Here is a 21,538-nt window from a genome sequence, read left to right as displayed (position 1 = left end):
ATGGTGAAAGAGATAGACGCAGCTATATTTTCCAACTACGGTAGATGACAACTGGGTTCTCTTTTAGTGACATTATTTTCCATTGAAGCGCCGAATATCGTTAATGGAATTGTGTACATTTTAAGTGAAGATAACTCATGGAAATTACTAAAAGGAATTCACTACAAGGGGAAACCTTTATGTGAGCTAATACACCAGTTCTTGAATTTTAGAGCAAGAGTTTCAACATTTCTTCAATATAGAATTTAATATTTTTGTTTTATTTTGTTTTTTTCAATGTGCATGAAAGGCAAGGAGCATTTATTAGCGGAACAAAGATTACAAGGAGATTCGAAAAACAAGATATAATAAACTATTAAATCCACTTGATCATTATCCAACGTCATAATCATTATCCTAGAAAAGGATTTTCTCCATTGGGAAACAAATGGCATTACTTTACTTATTTCTACTCAGGACAAAATATTTACTCAGTAATGATCTTCACAACTTTGAGACACAAAGTTCTCAATATATATTTGTTTAAATTTACAGACTAATCATTTTTTAAAATGTCAATCTTATTTTCAAAGTTGTTCGCCATTAAATTGGAATGGGTTTTAAACAAAAAAAGATTTTTTTATCCTAAAATTTTAAAATGTTATAATAAAATTTTATTGATTTCCTAAAGTTCCAAATTAGCTTTATATATGAAAAAAGCAGTTCACTGTAGCTTTTTCTATTGGCGAATGGATTTTAATGAGCTCCAAATGTGTAATTAATTTTAAATGATGGAAACCAGCCATAATTATTACAATGTGATTAGTACGCTTAAAGGGCTTAAGAATACAATAGGCTGTTGTAACGACGTAAATTTTGAATTAGTTTTTAAAGTTTTATTTATAAGTAAGCATTATAAAATGTTCAATTGGTAACATTAAAAGATGTTTGAAGTTTTTTGTAAATAATGTTTGAAAAGTTTCGAAAAAAACATTCAGATAAAAGACAAACAGAATTAGAAGTAATCAATTCAACTGAAAGAGAGGAAATTTCGGCTAACAACGATAATATTGAGGACTTCAACGATTTATCATTTATTCTAGATTATATTGGATCTGATTATGTATCAGAGGCTAAATCAGAAGCAATTCTCTTGGACACTTTGAAGCGAATAAAAAAACAACATGCCAAAGCTATTCGAGTTGATTTTATTATCAAGAACGGTGTACTTAAAATCAGCGAATGCGAGCATGGAGCTTTACTTATAACAGCTCCTTCATATGCTGTCGCATTATGTGCTAGAGACGAGGTTCCTGGTTTTGAAACTAATTTTGGATTAAATATTACTAGAAAAAGAATACACATGTGCCATGTGTTTCAAACAGGATCAGAACTGGAGGTTCGTTGTTTCCTTTTTAATGGTTTTAAATTTTTATCCAGTTTTTTATTCGCATTTTTTTCTCTAATTCTGAAAAAAGGGACGGAGAATGGAAATTTGTTTAACTGATGTGGAAAAAACGGAAAATGTTCAATATTTACTTAAACTATTAAATGTCATAAATTTTGTTCAGAGTAACTAAATTTTCTGGATTTTAGAATCGCAGCTTCTAAAATCCAGAAAATTTAGTTACTTATTTTAGCTATCCGTGCAATAATTTATTTTCCGATCCTCAATAAAAATTTGTTGAGTCGTAATTACTTTTAATTAAAAGTTTTACTTGGCAACCCACCACGTGACTTTTAAAGGTTAACAAGCATGATGTGAATGTTAAAGTGTTATAATTTATATAGAAACTGTTTAACCTATTTATGTAATGTTACAAGGTCTATTCAATAACAAGAGCTATTGCCCTTTCATTTCGTTGTGTGGCCAAAGATATCCGCAAAATCGAATCTGGAATTAATGACCGATTTCGTTCAGATTCAGAAGAGGGGTCACGTATTTTGCGAATCAGATCCGACACAAGTGATACAACTAAAGAATTCGAAACTATCTCTCGAAGACATATCAAAACTGCCGCTCTTCCAACTTTGCAATCTGAAGATAACTTAGACCTCAATGAAGTTGGACATGATAATTCTAATCCTTCGCAGGCAATTATTTAATTACACTTAAGTTGATTTTACACGTAATAGTTTATATAAAATGTTTGTTTATATATGTTGAGATTTGTTTATATATGTTAATCTTTATTTATATTTGGCACTAACACATTTGTTATGTAGAATTATTTTCTTAGGAGTCTATTACTACTCATCACACCCTATCAAGTTCTACCGATGATGTAAATTACCAATCGCCATCTGTTGATACTGATTTCAGTGATCGTCCTGTGTCAGATGACGAGTCAGATATTTTTAACAATTTCAGTGGGTAAGTTTTTCTACTTTTGTTTAACATTTAAAGTTGTAACAGATTTTTAATTTTACCAGATCTTCTAACTTGGCTCAATACTGTTTATTGTTTAGTAACTTTTTAGTTTTTGAAATTGATATAATTTTTTAGAGTTAAAGATATGTTTGCACGAACCGTTAAAGCCATTAAAAGGTAAAACTGCTTTATTATTTTTTATACTTTTAATTACAAAGTCTTTATTTTTTTAATATAAAATTATATAAATATACTAAAAGTCTTGTAAAATTCTTACAAAGATCTTCAATTTATTTGAGATATCATGTGTCTTTTTTGTTAGTAAAAAACATGGAGAAATCTTTTCTACATAGATACTCAGCTTTCATTTTTATCATAAATCAACACTAGTGAGACGATAAGTAGTTTTCCTTTAAACAATTTTATTTTAGCTCCTCATATAACTTACAGAAGTTATAGAATGCAACTTATAGAATACAAAAAAAATCTTTTACTTATCCTTCACTAATAATCTTCTACTTATAGTTGTGTGTATTTCAGGTATCTAGATTATTAATTTCTGTAGTAAGAATGTTACAAGAAGAAAGTGAAATTTGTTTCATAACACCTAAACACTTTGTGATCTGTGTGAGTATTACAGAAATGTAATTCTGAATAGAAGGTTTCCAGGGAAGAATGATAATAAATCTGTTAAGATTGATGACAAAAAAAAAAAAAAAAATGGAACAGATCAAGAAACATTTACTTTAAGCTAACACTTAAGACCTTTACTCAAATTTTAATAAAAATTTGGATTGACAACATTCTGTAATCTTCAATCAGAAAAAAATGTAAAATGTGAGCCTAACATTTATCTTTTACTTTAGTATATTTTGCTATTGATTTAAAATGATTTCATTACATTTTGATTTCAGACATGATCTGCGCTATGTTTCAAAATGCATTGATGAAGATGCTATGCTTACAGCCCTAGATAAAAGAAGCCACAGCCTTTTGCATTATGCTGTAAAAGCTGGAGATGGGAAAATTGTGGAATTATTGTTAAAAAGGTTCTTTGAAGATTAGTTTAATTTTCTTATTGCCATAATCCATTACCTGAACTTTTAAAAAATGTTTGCGTAAATTGTGTTTCTGTTATCACAAAAATTTATTGAATTTTTTATTGAGAGAAAATATGTTGTCTCTTTTACAGTCTGGTATTATATTTTGTCCATCCATTAATTATAATCAAATTTGAGTTGAAACTATTTTTCTTTTATTTAACTATTATTTCACTCTTGCTAGAGGTATGGATGTAAATATAGAAGGTCCCAAGGAACAAACTCCTCTGCATATGGCTGCATCTCTTGGTCAAAGTTCAATTGCAAGAATATTACTAGAATATGGAGCAAATGCTAGAGCAAAAGATCGATCTTAGTAAGTTTATTTTGATTTTTAAAATTTTTAACAGAATTTCTTTTTCCTTTTTATTTTTTATTTAGAAATCCTTTGATACTGAAATGTTATTTATCCAATATCAAAGGGTTTCCTTCAAAAAGTAAATATATGATTTATCATTCAAGGCGTTTCTATATTATTTGTCCTTTGTCTCATAGTGAATTCTACAATCTTCCATTAGCTGCAAAGCATGGAAAAAAAATCAAGCATCTGTGTTTTGATTTCCTGAAAAACTGCACTTGCAGGTTTTAGAAAAAAAGTATACAAAAAGTTCCCATACTTCTGTTGCAATATTTCATATTCACGTCATTCCAAGGAATACTCTTTGCTTGATAGATTAGCAAGAGACTACTTTTACATGCTTGTAACTTATGCATCTTATGAGAGGTTATTATCTCATACAAACAAAATCATTACAAATATAAACCAGTTTTGTTTCTATTAAAATGAGTCTAAATAAGTTGAACATAGGAAACACTTAACTTTCATCTCATTTTTGGCAAGAAAAGAGCTAGAAATGGAAGACCAATACATATCACCTAATTCTAAGCCATCTACATAAAAAAGCTGCATTATACTTTTTAATAGAGATAGAGGAGGAAGAGGAGAAGGTTGATTTGGGTTATATTCTTTACTAGCTCTAAGAAGAAAAAGAAGTACTTACTTAAGAAGTCAAAATAAAATTTTTTGTTTGTATTTATTTTTTCATGTATAATTGGTATTAAGTGTTTTTTTTATTATATATTTTTGATTCAAATATTTTGAATAAAAAAAAGCTTATTCTTTCTCTTTATTTTCAGATTTTTTCATTTGGAAAGCTTTTTTTTTTTCTGTTGAGTACAAGCTTCTATATCATCCTATTAAAATAAATTGTTCTTATGATAGTCAGTATATTTAGACATGCAAAGTTATTAAATTCTAAAAGATATTTGCAATAATTTTTTTTCAACCCTTGAAACAATTGCTTTATACCTTTATCATTTATATCTGTAGTTTATTTTTAAAAAGTATTAAATACTGTGCACTTTGCACAAAAAGATGTTTTTTTTTATTAAAATTCATAAAATTCAGTTTGTCTTAAAACACTTTGGCTGTTTTAAGACAAACTGAATGCAGCATGATTTCAATATCTCTCTCAAAAGCTGCCACACACCAGCAAAGCAAAAAATAAAGGAAAGAAATTTTATCCTTTAATTTCAAAAACCTAAGAGAAATAAATAATTTTGAGCAACTACTAAATCAAGAATGAATCAAGATTAGAATGCAATAAATAAAGTTATTACAGAGAATTTAGGAAAACATGATAGTTCTAGAAGAAATATTTTCACTTGGTTGCAATTTGTTTCCAAAATTGCATTTTTTAGTCTGATATGTTTATATTCATAGATAATTTTATCTTTGATTAAATCTCTAACAGATTTAATCAAAGATAAAAATTTAAGCAAAGATAAATTTTAAACTATAGTTGTTGCATTAGATGTCTTTGTTATTTTTTAGCCAAACACCTCTACATCTCTGTGCTGGGAGCATGCAAAAGCTGGAATTATCATATCTTTTAATTGAACATGGGGCACGAGTTGAAGATAATGATCTTGATGGTATTCGTCCAATAGATATCAATATAGTAAGAATATTAATATTTTTTAAAATGTGTCTGTATATCTATAATATTATATATATATATACACACGTATTGATATTGTAATGATATATAATTATACTAATATATCATAGAACTAATTATCTTTTTTTGGGGTAATATTGCATTGTTAAAAACTTTTTAAATAATTATTTTATTGAGCCAACCAAAAACTTTCACTTTAATGTCATTTAAACTTAATGTACTTTCTTTTCATAATTAACAGTAGAAATAAAATACTAACTAGGTACCATGGTGTGATATAAGAAAGTCCTAGTTTTCAATATCTCAATTTGTAAGAATGAATTTATACTAATAAATAATAAATTCAAATTCTCGCTTTTGATAATAGTGTAGAATAATAAATAAATTTTCAGTTTTACTCATTTTAGGCAAGAATATATTCTAAAAAGTCTGAATTTAAGTTGTAATGTAGTTCAATGTAATGACAAAAACAAAGTACTATAATTTTGTGTGGAATAAAAGAAACTCCTAAAAAGTAAAAAAGAAAGTCCTAATGTTTGTATATTTCTTGAATATTAAAATGCTTAATACACTAATGGTACTTTTTTTCTGACTGATATTTAATAATTCTTCACATAATATAAAATTGAAAATTCTTTTCCATTATTCTACATATAATTTTACTCAGTTTTAGACTTTTAGCTGCTTTTTCTTGTTTTTCTTTCAAATTTTCTAGCCGAATTTGCTTTCTTTCCTGTTTCTCAGACTCTTTTTCAGCTTTTTTTCTCTCTTTCTTATTTTTTTCTCAATTCTCTGTCTTTCTAATTCTTCTTTAGCTCTCTTTTTCTCCTCTAAACTAGCAATATACTCATCAGGTTTAATGACTGATGAAACTTTTGTTGCTTGTTTTGGTACTTTTTTACTCTGAAATTCTTCTGGACTAACAAATATTGACTCAAAAACAATATCATTTGTTCACAAAGGTCCTTGAACTGGTGTTAAAACTGTCTCATTAATATCAATTGTAGATTCTGGTTGTGTAAAGATTTTTAAATAGTGATTTAATCTATCATCATATTCATCTGTATTTGCCAGATTAACAAGGTATTTTTAGATCATTCTGCATAATTTATAAACTTAGTAATATCAATATAGGTTTTAAACTTTAAAAAAACCATTTCATATTCTTTCCAAAATGAACTTTTCATTTCAATCTTAAAACTATGGCAATTTTTGAGATGGGGCACCTAAGAAGATTTTTCAGGATAAAATTATGTGGTAAAATTATTTTATAATGTTGCAACAGTTAGGAATTAAAAGTTTTCAGAAGAAAATAAGAAGGAATGCCAGTTTTAGTTGCTCAAGGTTGTATTACAATTAGTAACACAACTTTGGGCTAACTTGAGCTAATAGCATAAGGAAAGTCAGAATATTGGAAATGTTTTGGATTCAGAAATGTTGTACTGTCTTAATATGACTAATATGTATAGTTTTGTAGATAAAAATGTTTATGCTTTTAATTCATAATAAATTCTAGGAGTTAAAAGAAATGCAAAATCGTCTTGTTCAATCAACATGTGAAGCTTTTGCAGCACTTGAAATCTCTGATTCTCGTTCAATCTTTCAATCAGATGTTTCACGTACTAACAGTCAAAAGTCTTCTGCCAGTTCAGTGTTGCTTCCTCAAAATGTTCAAATGAATTTTAATGGTTTTCCACCAGTTGCTTTGCAAGAAGTTTTAATTGTTGGCAGAAAACTTTCATCAAGCTATCTACCTGATGAGAAAAACAGAAATAGTAATTATTTTGAGTATTTATTTATACTCAATCATTGAACCATTATCTAGTAATATTTTTTCTGATTAAACTCTTCTTTTAGATTCACTTCAAAGAAATAGCGCAGAGAATTATTTACATGATAATGTAATAAATGTTACAAACCTGAATGATGGTCATTCAAGTGGGTTTAGTACTTTTTCTATAAATGAGTCAATTGATTCTGATTTTGACAAAGAAAGTCATCAATTTTTATGTAATGAAGACTTCAGTGAAAAGCAATATGCCAAAAATGTGAGCAGGAAAAAGGTTTGCTTTTAAATAAACTTTATGCTATGCAAATTTAATCTTTTGTATAATTGATTGAGCATTTTTTGTGTCTTTTTTTAGACTTACTCTACACATATGAAGCGCTTTAAAAAAGATGCTGTTGGTGACTCATTAGATTTGCTGTTGACCTTATCTAGTAATTCTGAATGTCACTCAGCTCTTCTAGCCAACTTGTGTCTTCCAAAAGCAGCTGGCAAGTTAAATATCAATATTGTAAATTTCCTGATATTATTCATTAAAAAACACAAATACTAGCTTGTAAATATTTTTATGAAATAGGTCAGTTAGTAATAGCTGCTCACTCAACAAAAAAGATGTACCTTCAACATATCTCAAAGCTTTTGACAAATATGTTTAATGTAAGTACTGTTATATATATATATATATATATATATATATATATATATATATATATATATATATATATATATATATATATATATATATATACACACACACAAACTTAACCACAAAATTAACGCACCACTTATAAATTCCAACTTATTTTGAAAAATATTATGTATTTCCATGATTTATTAATTTCAAAGATGATAATGCCTTTTGTAGGTTTTATTCTGTTTCCCTTATTTAACTTCAAAATTATAGCATATTTTCATAAGTACCATTATTTGCTGTGATTAAAGCTCACTTCTAAAAGAAAAGTATGCATTGGTTCTAAATTGTTTTAACAGCCGAGGTAAACCACGTGCTACAAATGCTGTGGAGGACCAATTTTTAATGCTTTGAACACTGAGAGAATGGTTCACTATTGCACAAAGTCTCCAAGTACAACTTGCTGAAGTTGATGGAACTGCTGTTAGTCAAGATACCATAAGAAAAAGACTTTAAGTTTACGACCTAGGGCAGCAGCTACTAGTCCCAGATTGCCTGTAGACCACCGAAGAAACAACTAGGTTTTGCAAGGAGGTATATGAATTTGGAAATGCATAATTGGGGACAGGTCTTATTACAGATGAGTCAAGGATTTGCCTTGTAAGTTCTGATCGCTGTCCAAAAGTGTGCAGAAGACCAAATGAAAGATATTTCGCTTGTAACATTTGAGAATCCACTTTATATGGAAGTGGCTCATTGATGGTATGGGGTGGAATATATTTAACAGCTCGTACAGAGCCTTTTATTGTTGATGGTGGACATCTGACTTCTCAACAATACATAGCAGACATTTTAGAACCTTTTGTGGTACCTTTTGCACCATACATTGGAGATGGGTTCCTTCTTATGCAGGATAATGCTAGACCACACACAGCACATTGTTACTGAATGCTTAAATAATGTTAATATTGAAGTTTTGGAAGCCAGTTTGCAGTCCAGGTATGAACCCAATAGAGTATCTTAGGGATGTAATGGGATGCCGTGTTAGAAGCCAACATCCATCACCTAACATCCTAGAAGAGTTGTGACAAAGTCTTATCCGTGTGTGGGAGGATATCCCTCAAGAAAGGATTAGATCTCTAATTGAAAGTATGCCATGGTGCTATCAGAGTGTAATAACATTAAGAGCTGGTAACACAAGTTATTGATAAGTCAAAAATGTTTCAATTTAAGCTGTATTAGTGTGCATAACAATAATAATAATTTTACTTTATTTTGTTAAACGAACCACATTTTTGGTTTCAGTTTTTTTTGTCATCATCCTCAAAGTGAATTTTATTATTATCATTAAAATAACTGTGTTTATGTGTTCTATTCTTAATATGTTTGTCAAAATATATGATAATATTGATGACAATTAAAATAAATCAAAATGTATAAGCGGTGCTTTGATTTTGCTGTTAAGTGTGTGTGTGTGTAATATACATATACATATACATATATATGTATGTATGTATATATATATATATATATATATATATATATATATATATATATATATATATATATAGATAGATATATATATATATAGATATATGTATATAGATATATATATATAGATATAGATATATAGATATATACACCCCAATAACTTATTAGGTAAATGGTAAAATTTACTAAATTGATATAAATTATATTTAATAAGACATTAAAATATAGTTTAAAAACCAATTTAAACCACTGCTATCCATATAGCTACTGTGGGCATTAAAGCATTAAACAACATTTTTAATTTTTATTTTAACTATTATTTTCAGTGTAATTTTTTTTTAGTAGCTCTTAAAACTATGCAGTATTATACAAATAAATTTACATTTAAATTGTTAAAGTTTTAAAGTAGTGTATTTTTTGGATAGATTCTCTCTAATAATCCTGCTCTGAAATTTTTCCATTTCACTTGACTTTTAAATATAATCCCAACTATCATCCCTAATTAAAAAAAAGATAACCTTGCTTATGAATTATCATATATTGAATTGGCTGGAGTTTTTCTAGGTTAAGCAGGATATTTGCCTGTTGATATTTTAGTTAGAGTCTTTCTGTTTTGTCTGACCTAGAGTGACTGAGCATAGATTGCAATTGAAGGTTCAGCTGGTGTTCTGCTACTATATTTGTTACTGGTATTTAAATAAGTTACCTGAACTTGTATGTAAAACTTAAAATCTCTAAAGATGAAAATATTTAAAAACACCCTTTTGTAGTTACTCCATGCATGAATAGGTTTTTAATCTTAAACTTTGAAGAGTTTTAATCCTGGATTAACTAAATGTTTTTTGCTTTTTTTTTTTTTTTTTAATAATAAGGAGATGTTCTGTGATTCCTGACATGTTATTTAACTTGCTATTTGCTTTTTTTTTTATATGTATATGTATATATCTAAAAAACAGTTTAAAAAAATAAAAGTTAACAAAAACATGTTGTCTTTGCATGAAACTCCTACAATTTCCAGATTCTTTTTTTTATTTATATGCAAAATTTAAGTTTATATTTTGGAGTTCATGGTATTATGAAAAAAAAGTACATTCTTGAATCTTTACTCTGATTTGAATAATGAAATAACGTGATTTGATTTTTTAGGTAAATGGTATGTCAAGTCAACAAAAGTGTATATCTGCTGGGTTGCTAAAAACTGTAATTGATCTACTAGATTCACCTGAACCACTTCAAGTAAATATTTGAAATTAAAATTGTTTGCTAAAAAAATATTCCTAAAAGCAAGTTCATTGCTAACTTACATTCTTTTTTCATTAGTATTTTTCTGCATATTTATAAATGAGGTACTTGAAAAAGAAAACATTAACCAGTATTATTTTGACTTGTCTTATGATTTCTACTTTATTTGATATTGCAGATTTGGCTGAGCATTCAATTGAATGAAGATTGGCTATCATTTAAAATGTTAAAGTTCTAATATAAATTTATTCTCAGATTTGTTCTGTTTTTACTTTTTTTAGAGTTCATGTTTATCTATTCTTAATGATATTCTTCAACAAGATGGAGATCGTGATTACTCCACAACAATATCAGGAATCCAAGTTGAACTTCTTCTTAGCATAATTCGTGCTAACAATAGTTTTACCATTTCACCTTCTGTTATGATGAAACCAACACTATCTTCAAGTGTTGACAGTGGTTATCGTACACCATTACTTGATAGAAAGCCTAAAAAGCTATCATTTAACGAAGACAAAGATTTAGAAAAATCTCCAGTAAGATCTAATTCTTTACATAATAAATATATACTTAGAGCTGATCATTTGATGTATGTTAATTCTGAAGGTGTTGGTCGTGGGCGTTCAGATAGTATGTCTTTTGCTGATGCTCCATTAGCTCGGTTTGCTTCTCTATCATCTGTCAATCGTCATGGCTCTCGAGAATTAGATAGTAGTGGGCGTCGGAAACTAAGTAGCACTGGTAGCTCTGAGATTAGTAAAGAGCGTTCTTTTGATCGCCCTGTTGCACGTCATGTAGCAATGAAAATGTTAGCAGCAAGCAGCCGAAATGAAAAATTACAAGATGAATTGACAAAATCCCATATGTTGAATTTTTTACTAAGCTGTTTGAATGATTGCGATCAAGAAATTATCCTTTATGCTACTATTTCAATTGCTAACATAGCTGCAAACATTGAAAGACATGCACAGATGAAAGCAGAAAATGTGTTTCAATACCTTTATAAATTGTTGGAGCACCCAAATACAAAAATTAAGTATCAAGCAGGGCGAGCTCTTGTTTATATGGGTCATTTAGATCTAGGTAATATGTATATATATGACTTTATACCAGAAGAAGATTGCAGTCTAACTAGCAATCAGGAAGAAAATGAAGGGCATTTATATTTGCGTGGAACATCAGTTGAAAATCTTGTCTTAACACTCACCAAAAATATTGAAATACTATGGGGAGGTATTGGTTGCCCAGCAAGAAATAAAGCTAGAGTTCGATCCAATCCAAATGAAAATCAAATAATTGACTTTGTTATTAAAATGTATCAAACATTTGTACATCCTGTTATCTTCATGCGTTTGCTTTTACATAGATTTCGTGAACCAAAAGCATATGCCGCTTTTGTTAATTTGAATCACACCAATACCACAATGGAACATTATGCACCATTGCCTGTAATACATGCACGTCTTGTTCGAATATGGATAGCTTGGCTTGAAAGTGAACTAGAAGATTTTAAGATTTATCCAACAATTCGAGAAGAACTTTTTGAAATAATAGCTCCAATGAAAATTATAGATGGTCCCTATGCTCCTTGCGCAGAATATTTAGAAAAATTGTTATCAACTTCTCTTGAAAGTTCTTACACTAAAAATGTTTATCGATATCCACCAGAAAATCATCATAATATTTTATATGATCAGTGTTGCCATGCTATTTGTGATGGCTCTTTACCATGTTCTGAAGATGATTTGGTCTATTTAGGTGGGCTTCAGTTATATATAGAAGATTTATATCAGTATGGTCAAGATTTCCCACAGCGTCTAAATACAATTAAAAGCATAAATAGTTCTCGGTTAAAACAAAGTATTGGGTCTCATGTATCTGCCTCAAAAACTCTTGCTAAAAAAATTCGTAACAATTATGAAAGCTTTGTTGCCTTACAACAATCTGAAAGAAATGCAAAACATAACTATGTTGACTGTTGTCAAGGAATGTCCGGTTATGGCTGTATATTCTTTAAAGTTAAAGAGCTTGTTTCATCAAATCGACTCACTAAAGTTTACACCTCTCGTTTATTTGGTTTAAGTCCTAAAAGACTTGTTCTATTGGATGAATGCACTAAACTTTGTGTTGAGAAATTTGATTTCTCTGAAGTAAATAATTGGAAACCAATTGATGACTGTTCAATGAAAATTTCTTTTAAAAATGATAAAGTTCTTGAATTTCAGGTTGACAGCCTAATTACCATAAAGGAGTTAGCTAACTGTTTATTAACTCACACTATGTCAAACAGTGTTAGAAATCATAAGATTGACACAAATCCTTGGAGCAAATTAGCTGAGGAGTGTGGAACATGGGGTGCAATGGCTCTTCAAGTTCATTTATCTAAAACCAAAGATAAGAATATGAATTTAGGCAGTCAAAAATCAAGCAGTTCTAAAGAAAAAACAGATGCAGCTCTAAAGTTGCCAGCAGGGTAATCAATGCTTCTAATTAATAAAATATTTTATGGTTTAGGTTAAGAATATTGGTTCAAAAATTTTTTTGTATCAATTATAATAATAAGCTAATTTAGTTTTCCTTTTTTCTTTTGATGACAATATATTTATAATCAATAAAGATGTATTAACAATCGCTGAATATGTTTATAATCAGTAAATATATATATTCAAGAGTGATTCAACTGCAAACAGATTACCATTAGAAAAAAATTCATATTTGCCAAAACAATCAAAAGCTTCAAGAAAAAATGTGCTTTCTCAATAATGAGATTGGCGATCTTCTGCTAAAGCGACTTAATTCTTGATGGTGTTAAATATTGGCATGCTGAAAAGTTTGAAGCCAATTTGGAAAACAAAAATTTCTTTTGGCTCTGATAATAAATATCTCAAGAAAGAGTAGAAAATTTATTTACTGTGCAAGAGATTCTAGTTATTTCTAAGGCAAAAGATTTCTTTTTACATAGTAAAATCATCAACACATTTTATGTTATAAGTTAAGGGTGAATGTTTTTTTAATCAACTTTACTTATGCCTTAGAGTTTAAGATAAGATTGATGGTGATGATGTATCACGATTATTATTAATTATTTTAGATAATTTTAATCTTTTGTTTACTCTTAGATTATCTCTCACAAAAGATCACACACGCTTAGTTCCTAGAAATGCAATTGAGGTTCTATCTTTTCTAAATTTAAAAGGAAGGCTTAGAAGTCGAGGAGTTGCTATTAAGTGCTCTCCAACAAACTTTGCTAACTTAGAACTAGAATCCTCTCATGATGAAGTTGGTTGTAAATTATCTAATACTACTTCATGCAATGTGTCGAATATGACTTCAATACCTGAAAAGGTAAATTTGCTCTAATAGGATTTATATTTGTGGAAATTGAGTTTTTTTTAAAAAAAAAATTTACTAAAAGTTATAAATTTGTAAGTTAGGGATCAGTATAATTGCAGTATCCTCACAATTGATTATTTGCAAACATAAAGCTCATAATCACAACTATTGGGAGAAAAATCTTAAAGATGCTCCATGGGAACATTTTTTTATAAAATAAATAAAAAATTACAGATGTTTAGAACCTTTTTTGGAACTTTTACTCATATTTTTCTTATTTTTGACAATTTTTAAAATTTTCTTGGCAATTTAAGTAAACTTTTTATTTAGAATTCATTACTAGTTAAGGTTGAACCTGATTATTCACATTTGATTGCAAGGCATCATAGTTATGATCTAGATGAAAAATATAAAACTTGTCAATGCCCACCTGATGCAGAAATAACTAATCTCAACTTAAGGGAGTTCAGGTGCTGTTTACTTTTTCAAATATATAAAAAATAAGTTCTTTTGAGTTATGCCATTTTTGATTTTGTACTCAATTTTGCTCTTTTAGTGCTTACGAATTGCTCGACCATCCCCGAGAGCTAGCAAGGCAAATTACTTTAATAGACCATGGTAATATCACTTACTCAAAACAGACTGACTTTTACACGATCGTACATGTATAGTTCCTAATGTTTTGAAACAAAATCTTCTCATTAATTTCATTTAATTTAGAGATGTTTTGCAACATAACGGCAAAAGATGTCCTACGAAAAATATCTTTAGGATATATTAAAAAATTGCGTGTTGAAAAAGAAAATTGGCACCCTATTGAGGAGGTTGCGCAGAGATTTAATCAGGTATATTATTTAGTTTCTTTTCTTTTTTTTTTTATATTTTATTTTATTTTTTTGAGAAATCTTCACAATTTTTTAAACAATCCCAGATGAGCAATTGGATAGTCTGTTGCATCGTTTCGGAACCCAACATTCATAGGCGTGCTCAGATGTTTATAAATTTCGTTGAAACAGCGAAGCAGTGTCTCGAATTTCGTAATTATAACGCTGTTATGGCAATAGCAGTAGCGGGACTAAGTTGTGGTCCAGTACGAAGGTTAGCAGGTAGGATATTGTCAGTAGCTTTTGATCATATGTTGTATTGGTTTTAAAGTAGCGCAAAAATTGTTTTGTGTATTACTGGTAGGAGTATTATTTAAGTAAATTTTAGTCCTTTTTTTTTTTTCCACAGGCACACGTGATTTGATACCGGAGAATGTGTTGAGCTGCTTACAAAAGATTGAGAGCCTGATGGACTCTAAACGCAATCATTCAAAGTATAGAAAAGCTCTCCGAACTTCTCCAACACCTGCTGTTCCTTACTTTGGAATATACTTAAAAGACTTCACTTTTATTTGCGATGGTAATGCTGACCATCTTAAAGGGGGGATTGTTAATTTAAGCAAGAGAAGACAGGTAAGCAACTATAAAATATCTTTTTTCTTTTAGTTAAATAATTTTGAATAAAAACTACTTTTTACTTTTTTATTTTTTAGGTTTATTCGCTATTGGAAGAGATAAATCGTTTTCAACGTAAAAAATATAATTTCCAAGAGGTTGATTTCATTTAACAAAATTAACGATTGAGCGCTAAAATTTTGTGCACCGCAATTAAACAAACACGACTTAATTATTAGTTGGCATATTCTTGTTGCAATTTTAATTCTTTGCCAAACATGTTTCATCAATTTTTTATATTTTTATCATCTTGTTCGAAAGTGTCCTCAAAATACGAAGAAAGAGAATTTAAAAGTTCTGTTTAGAAAATTGTTCCTACGGCAAACAATCCAATTGTGACTATTTTAAAGCAAAAAAGATACATCGAAACACTATTGCTAACATAATCCGAAGTCCTAAGAATCTGGACGCTAGTGAGCCGATGGTGGTGGTCGGGTAGGCAAAATAATCGAAAAGAATAATTTCAAGCGCCTAAGAGCAGTGTTCATCCATGTCATGTAGTTTTGACCAGAAGAGCTGTTCAAAAGTAAATTGCTCCCAAAACCATAGATTAACTTGACTACCTTGACTGAGAAGAAGAATGAACTGCGGTGGAGAGCACCGAAAGCTTCAAGAAAAATTTGAGTATTTCACTTTGAAAAATATCTCACTTACCTGCAATTGGACCTTCTACTCGAGCAATTATGAACGAACTCATGCTTGTGTAAAATGTCAGCCGGCTGTAAAGTTTAAATTTAAATTGTTTGTTTAACTGGCACTTTTTGACAGGAATTTCAAAAATTTATTTCGCTCCAAGTGGCCTTACAATCACTCGATGTTTAAAAGAAACTCTTGCCTCTGGCCCAAACTAGTGACATCACATTACACAATTAATGTGGTCTTGTGCTTTGATGAGAATCTCATTAATTTTTTATTTTTGGTTAAAAGAAAAATGTTTAATGATCTTTTCTGCACATAATTTTAGTGATCAAAAGTTCACTATTTGATTATTTTTGCGACTTTTTTCACAATGTTTATAAGTTTAATCCTTACGTGTATCAAACTACAATTTTTATTTAAATTTGTCGTCAACATTAATTCTTTTTTAGCATAATCTCGGTTTTTTTAGGTGCCTGAAATAAAACGTTATCTTTTGAGCAAATCTTTGGTACCCGAAGATCAGCTACATAGTATGTCAAAGAAGATTGAACCTTCGATCGATATCTCTGGAGCGATCACTTCCCCAGTGTCTTTGCTTGGAGATAGGAGAGGTTCTTTTCATATTGCACACTTCATAAATAGTAACGCGGTGTGTTCATCGAAGAAAGGCACTCGTGGTTTACAAATGAATTGATTTTGCAACATTTAGTTTGCTGTTTTAATTTCAGCATAAATTTCATATTACTTGATTTCAAGATGTACATTATTAGATTATTTTAAATGACCATGTTTATATTTATATTGTTGAGTATAGTTATTTTCTAAAAATATTATTACAGAATGATATTCTTACGGTATATTTATTGCCTCTTTTTAAAGAGTGTTGAACTCGTGTTTTTTTAAGAATTCTGTAAATAGTGTATAATAATGTTTGTAAAAATTATTGTTCGTTATTCGTTATTTAAAGAAAGAAAAAAACAATTTTAGAAATGTCTCCTAAATATCTAATATATTAGAGGAATATATTCCCAGCTAGCACACATACGTTGGGCCAACGTCGGGCCGACGTCGAAAAATTGGTTGGCCGATGGTTGGTAACCGACGTTGGCTTAACGTCGATTTGGTAGTCGGCGCGACGTCTAAACCAACCGTTGGGCCAACGTTGGCCCAACGTCGGATTTCGACGTTGGGCGAGCGTCGCATTCTGACGTTGGCCCAACGTAATATTTTAATAATTATTATTATTAAAATATTACGTTAAATATTACTATTAATAGTTTTAATTTGTTTGCAAAATCATTGCTTTTGATTCAAAAGATCTGCATCCCTTCTGAATCAATAGTAAAGTTTTTGCAAACAAATTAAAACTAATTCTTTAATTAGTAAACTATTTCTTTAACTAAGGTGGAACTATTTTTTTAGAGAAAACGCAGCTACAGTGGCGAGCAAAATAATAGGTGCGAACCAAAAAATTAACAAATACGAGGATATCTTTGAAACAAATAAAATAAAAATTTGAATTTTTATTAGAACTTTTATTTTATTACATAAATAAACAGAAATTAATAAAAATTAAATTATTAAATATATATAATATATTTTAATTTTAAAAAAATAAATTCCACACCGAGCAAAATAATAGGTGTAAAATAAAAAATGAAGATGGAAGTCAATAGGGTTGCAAACTATTAACATTTTGTTGCATATCCTTTATTTTTTAATACTTCCGTGCATCTTGACGGCATTGAATCCACTAGTTTTCTGCAAACTTCTACAGGAATGCTGTACCAAGCCTCCTGGAGCATCATCCACAGTTTATTTCTATTTTTTGGATTTTGTCCAGAAATTTTAAGTTTTAACTGTCTCCATATATTTTCAATAGGATTTAGATCCGGTGACTGAGGTGGCCATTCTAAAACTTTTACATTATTGGTCGTAAACCACTCTTTCGCAGCTTTGGATGTATGTTTTGGGTCGCAGTCCTGTTGGAAATGCCAAATTATCGGCATATTTTCTTCGGCAAATGGCAACATGACATTATTTAGTAAGTCTTCGTATGTATATTGGGTCATAATAACTTTGATCCAAAAAAGTGGCCCCACACCGTACCAGGAAAAGCAACCCCACACCATTATATTTCCTCCGCCGTGTTTCACTGTTTTCGCAGTGAAGCGAGGTGAAAGTTCTTGCTTTGATGGACCTCTTACATACTGTTTTCCATCAGAATTAAATTAATTAATCTTAGTTTCATCACTCCACAAAATATTACGCCATTTTTTGGTCATACCTGGTCCCCGCCAAGCAATATGATTCTTTGCAAAAATTTTTCTTTTCATAATGTTCTTTCTACCAAGAAATGGTACTTTCCTCGGAGTTCGAGCTGGCAACTTACTTTCTAAAAGCCTTCTTCTAACTGTCCAAACACTAATATTTTCATTAATTTCATTAAAAATTTTTGTTGCTGGCTTGAATGGGTCTTTTTTTGAAATAATTGTAATGTGATCATCCGTACGCTGACACGTTTTGCGTGGTCTTCCTCTATTCTCACGTGATTTTTCTGGTTTTAAGGCATTTGTAACTTTATTTTGAGAACATCCCATCGTAACTAAATTTTCCTTGTAAGTTTTTCCTTGTTTTCTTAAATTTCTAATAAGTTTTCTTTCTATCGCTGTGCAATGTTTTCCTCGTCCCATTTTATATCTAATTCTAATTCAATACAAATATGATATGTTATTATTTTATATAAGTTGCATAAATATTGAACTTACCTTTATATCAACAACAAATAAAAATAATAAAATGTTTTTAATCCTACAGCAAACAGGTTAAAATAAACACACACCTATTATTTTGCTCCACCAAATTTGTAGGTTAAATATATAAATAGGGTATTCCCTTAATAAATTTGTAAGAAATTGGAAATATACTGCTCTCTGTTATAATAAAATAAGCATAGTTTGTGTAGCAATCAGTTCCTAGATGTCACTTTATAAAATATACTGTAAAATGTCAATTTAAGTGAAATTTATTATTCACACCTATTATTTTGCTCGCCACTGTATTTCTTTAAATAAAGTGCAGCTATTAATTTAAATAAAGCGCAACTATTAATTTAAATAAAGCGCAACTATTTCTTTGAAATGTTTATTAAAATGTCCAAATAAGTTAAAATAAAACTTGGCGCTAAGAAACAAAAGTAAACATTGATGCTGATTAATGAACCACCTTTAATTTAATAATTACGCAGAGAAAATCAAAATTTGTTATAATAATCATTATAATTAAGTTAAAATAATCGTATAAATTATACACATATCTAAACATAATAATGTTCTTTCTAACTGCTTGGCATCCTAACGAATCTTGCATCTTTACTTCGCTTGAGAGCAACTACAACGTTCGAATGCTCCTCGTTATACAATTTGATAGCCTTTGATAATCTTTAATTTGATAATCTTTGATTTTGTATCTTTCATTTGATGAGCTTTAGGCATTGCCATAACTACTGTTAAAATTATAAGTATTATGTTATATATATTTGTGTGAGTGTAAAATGCACATAAATAAAAACATAACAATTTTTTTTATGTATTACCTGCACAAAAATGGTGAAAAAACAATAGGTTCATTTGTTGATATTGCATTCATTTTTTCAAGTCATGGTCTATACAGAAAATTTTCAAATAATAGTATCAGTATTTCACTGCAATAATTAGAGACAACAAGCTTCAAAACTCTACTATAAAATTACTAAAAGAATTCCAATTACCATTAAAATGCCACAAATATATATAATTAATACACTCCCAAATAATTGTCACCTTCTCCCTCTTTAACAGCTGCCAAATGAATTAAATAATACATGCCCCTTTGAACATAACTGAAAAAAAGAACAATTTAAACAAAAGCTTCATTCAGTAAATAATTATAAATGTCAAAAAATAATAATGAAACAAGAAAAACATACAATACAAAAACTATACAGAAACAAGAAGTTATATAATATATTATAACTTTAGGACATTTTAACAACATACAATTATAATGCAGATAAGAATTATAATACGTGAATGAGGTACACGTATATTTATCACTAATATCTTATCTTCGTAAAACACATGCATTTACTAACATCTTTGTAAAACAAAACCATCTACTAAAAATATGTTATCTTTGTTAAACACATGGATTTACTAATAAATAAATATTTAACATTAATGCTGATCAAAGAAGCATCTTTAACTTTGTAACACAGAGAAAAATCAAAATTTGCTGTAACAATAACTATAATTATTTTAAAATATTTGTACAAATTATACACATATTCAAACATAATAATGTTCTTTCTAACTGCTTAGCATTCTTGCAAATCTTGCATATTGATTTCGCTTGAGAGCAACTTTAACATTTGAATGCTCCTCATTACACAACTTTATATAAACATTTGAACTTGCATTTTTCATTTGATGAGCTTTAGACATAACTACTGTTAAAACTATATGTAATAGGTTATATATTTTTGTGTTTGTAGATAACAGTAATATAATTTACATATTTTTATATTCAATAAGTAATCTATATCAAAATAAAAATCTATATTTGAAGTAAAAAAATAGTTAATGACAAACACATGCAAAAAACATTTAGTTTATACAAATAAAATGCATATAAAACATAATAAAATTATTTTTTCAATCTACCTGGATAAACATGGCAAAAAAACGTGATTTAAAAAATACTAATCAGTACATTTGTTGGCATTGCATTCATTTTGTAGAATACCAATGCATATAATAAATGCATATAATAAATTGCAACACTTAATTGGTAATACTTATTAAGTAGTACCAAGTAATGAATTACTAAAAACTTAAGTGGTTAATAACTATTTAGACTGCATAGTTATTAACTACTTAAGTCTTTAGCAGTTAATAACTCTTTAATTGTATGTATCATACTATATGATACTGACTGTATTATATTTTATGATACAGACTGTATGAGTGTATGAGTTGTCTAAATAGTATAGGCAGTATTATGCTTTGTATGTACTACATTTATTATGTTTATGTACTTAATACACTATTATTTATAATGTGTGTACTACATGCATTAGTACTGTATGTGGTACATACATTATTAACTAGATATTGTTTAACTAGATAAATTAACTAGATAAAACTGAGGGATGATACAATTAACTACATTGCAGTTGATTGTATCATACATCAGTTTTAAAAATCCTACAGTTTGTATAAATAACATTATGACATAATTTTATTGATACAAACTACATGATTTTTAAAGCTAATGCATGATACGATTAATTTGTGTGTATGTACAGTACATACATTATGAATGTATGTTGTACATACAGGAGTAAAACAAGAGTTTATTTAACTTTAGTTTATGATGTCATTATAAACTAAATACATTATAAACATTATAATTTATATATAGTGACATTATAAACATTATAAACATTATAAACATTATAATTATACAT

The 21,538-nt window shown here is 28.8% G+C and overlaps 1 protein-coding gene and 1 long non-coding RNA gene across 5 annotated transcripts; one reads left to right on the top strand and one right to left on the bottom strand.

Annotated features, from left to right (window-relative positions):
- The first annotated feature begins 863 nt into the window (after positions 1 to 863).
- LOC145181368 (uncharacterized) lies at positions 864 to 17,022 on the top strand. Its single transcript, XM_090100370.1, has 21 exons — positions 864 to 1,378; positions 1,804 to 2,073; positions 2,220 to 2,353; positions 2,486 to 2,527; positions 3,265 to 3,399; positions 3,635 to 3,766; positions 5,285 to 5,411; positions 6,928 to 7,186; positions 7,269 to 7,474; positions 7,556 to 7,688; positions 7,775 to 7,854; positions 10,466 to 10,555; positions 10,843 to 13,034; positions 13,681 to 13,906; positions 14,225 to 14,364; positions 14,451 to 14,512; positions 14,615 to 14,739; positions 14,826 to 15,000; positions 15,128 to 15,351; positions 15,432 to 15,491; positions 16,502 to 17,022. The coding sequence occupies exons 1-21, from the start codon at positions 947 to 949 to the stop codon at positions 16,724 to 16,726; spliced, it is 5,469 nt and encodes a 1,822-aa protein (XP_089956496.1). The 5' UTR covers positions 864 to 946; the 3' UTR covers positions 16,727 to 17,022.
- Positions 17,023 to 19,200: 2,178 nt separating this feature from the next.
- LOC145189286 (uncharacterized) lies at positions 19,201 to 20,889 on the bottom strand. 4 transcript variants are annotated; one of them, XR_016444614.1, is made up of 3 exons: positions 19,802 to 20,889; positions 19,628 to 19,696; positions 19,201 to 19,537 (listed from the first exon to the last, which is right to left on the bottom strand). It is a non-coding gene; the product is annotated as an uncharacterized LOC145189286 (long non-coding RNA). The 4 variants fall into 4 exon arrangements; XR_013847221.2 differs by having other exon boundaries at positions 19,854 to 20,889; XR_016444615.1 differs by having other exon boundaries at positions 19,206 to 19,534; positions 19,854 to 20,889.
- Positions 20,890 to 21,538: the final 649 nt, after the last annotated feature.

Source organism: Hydra viridissima, unplaced genomic scaffold (assembly GCF_058129835.1).
Source record: "Hydra viridissima isolate aposymbiotic clone 2 unplaced genomic scaffold, HvirCarnegie_v1 scaffold_10, whole genome shotgun sequence".
Lineage (NCBI taxonomy): Eukaryota > Metazoa > Cnidaria > Hydrozoa > Anthoathecata > Hydridae > Hydra > Hydra viridissima.
Note: the sequence above shows the minus strand (reverse complement) of the source record. Positions and strands in the feature narration are given on the sequence as shown.

Excerpts from the sequence above, each read along its gene's own strand:
- LOC145181368 (XM_090100370.1), top strand. The coding sequence starts at position 947 with ATGTTTGAAAAGTTTCGAAAAAAACATTCAGATAAAAGACAAACAGAA. Across the intron at positions 14,365-14,450 it reads CTCAACTTAAGGGAGTTCAG|TGCTTACGAATTGCTCGACC; the intron begins GTGCTGTTTACT and ends TTGCTCTTTTAG. Across the intron at positions 15,492-16,501 it reads AAAAATATAATTTCCAAGAG|GTGCCTGAAATAAAACGTTA; the intron begins GTTGATTTCATT and ends CGGTTTTTTTAG.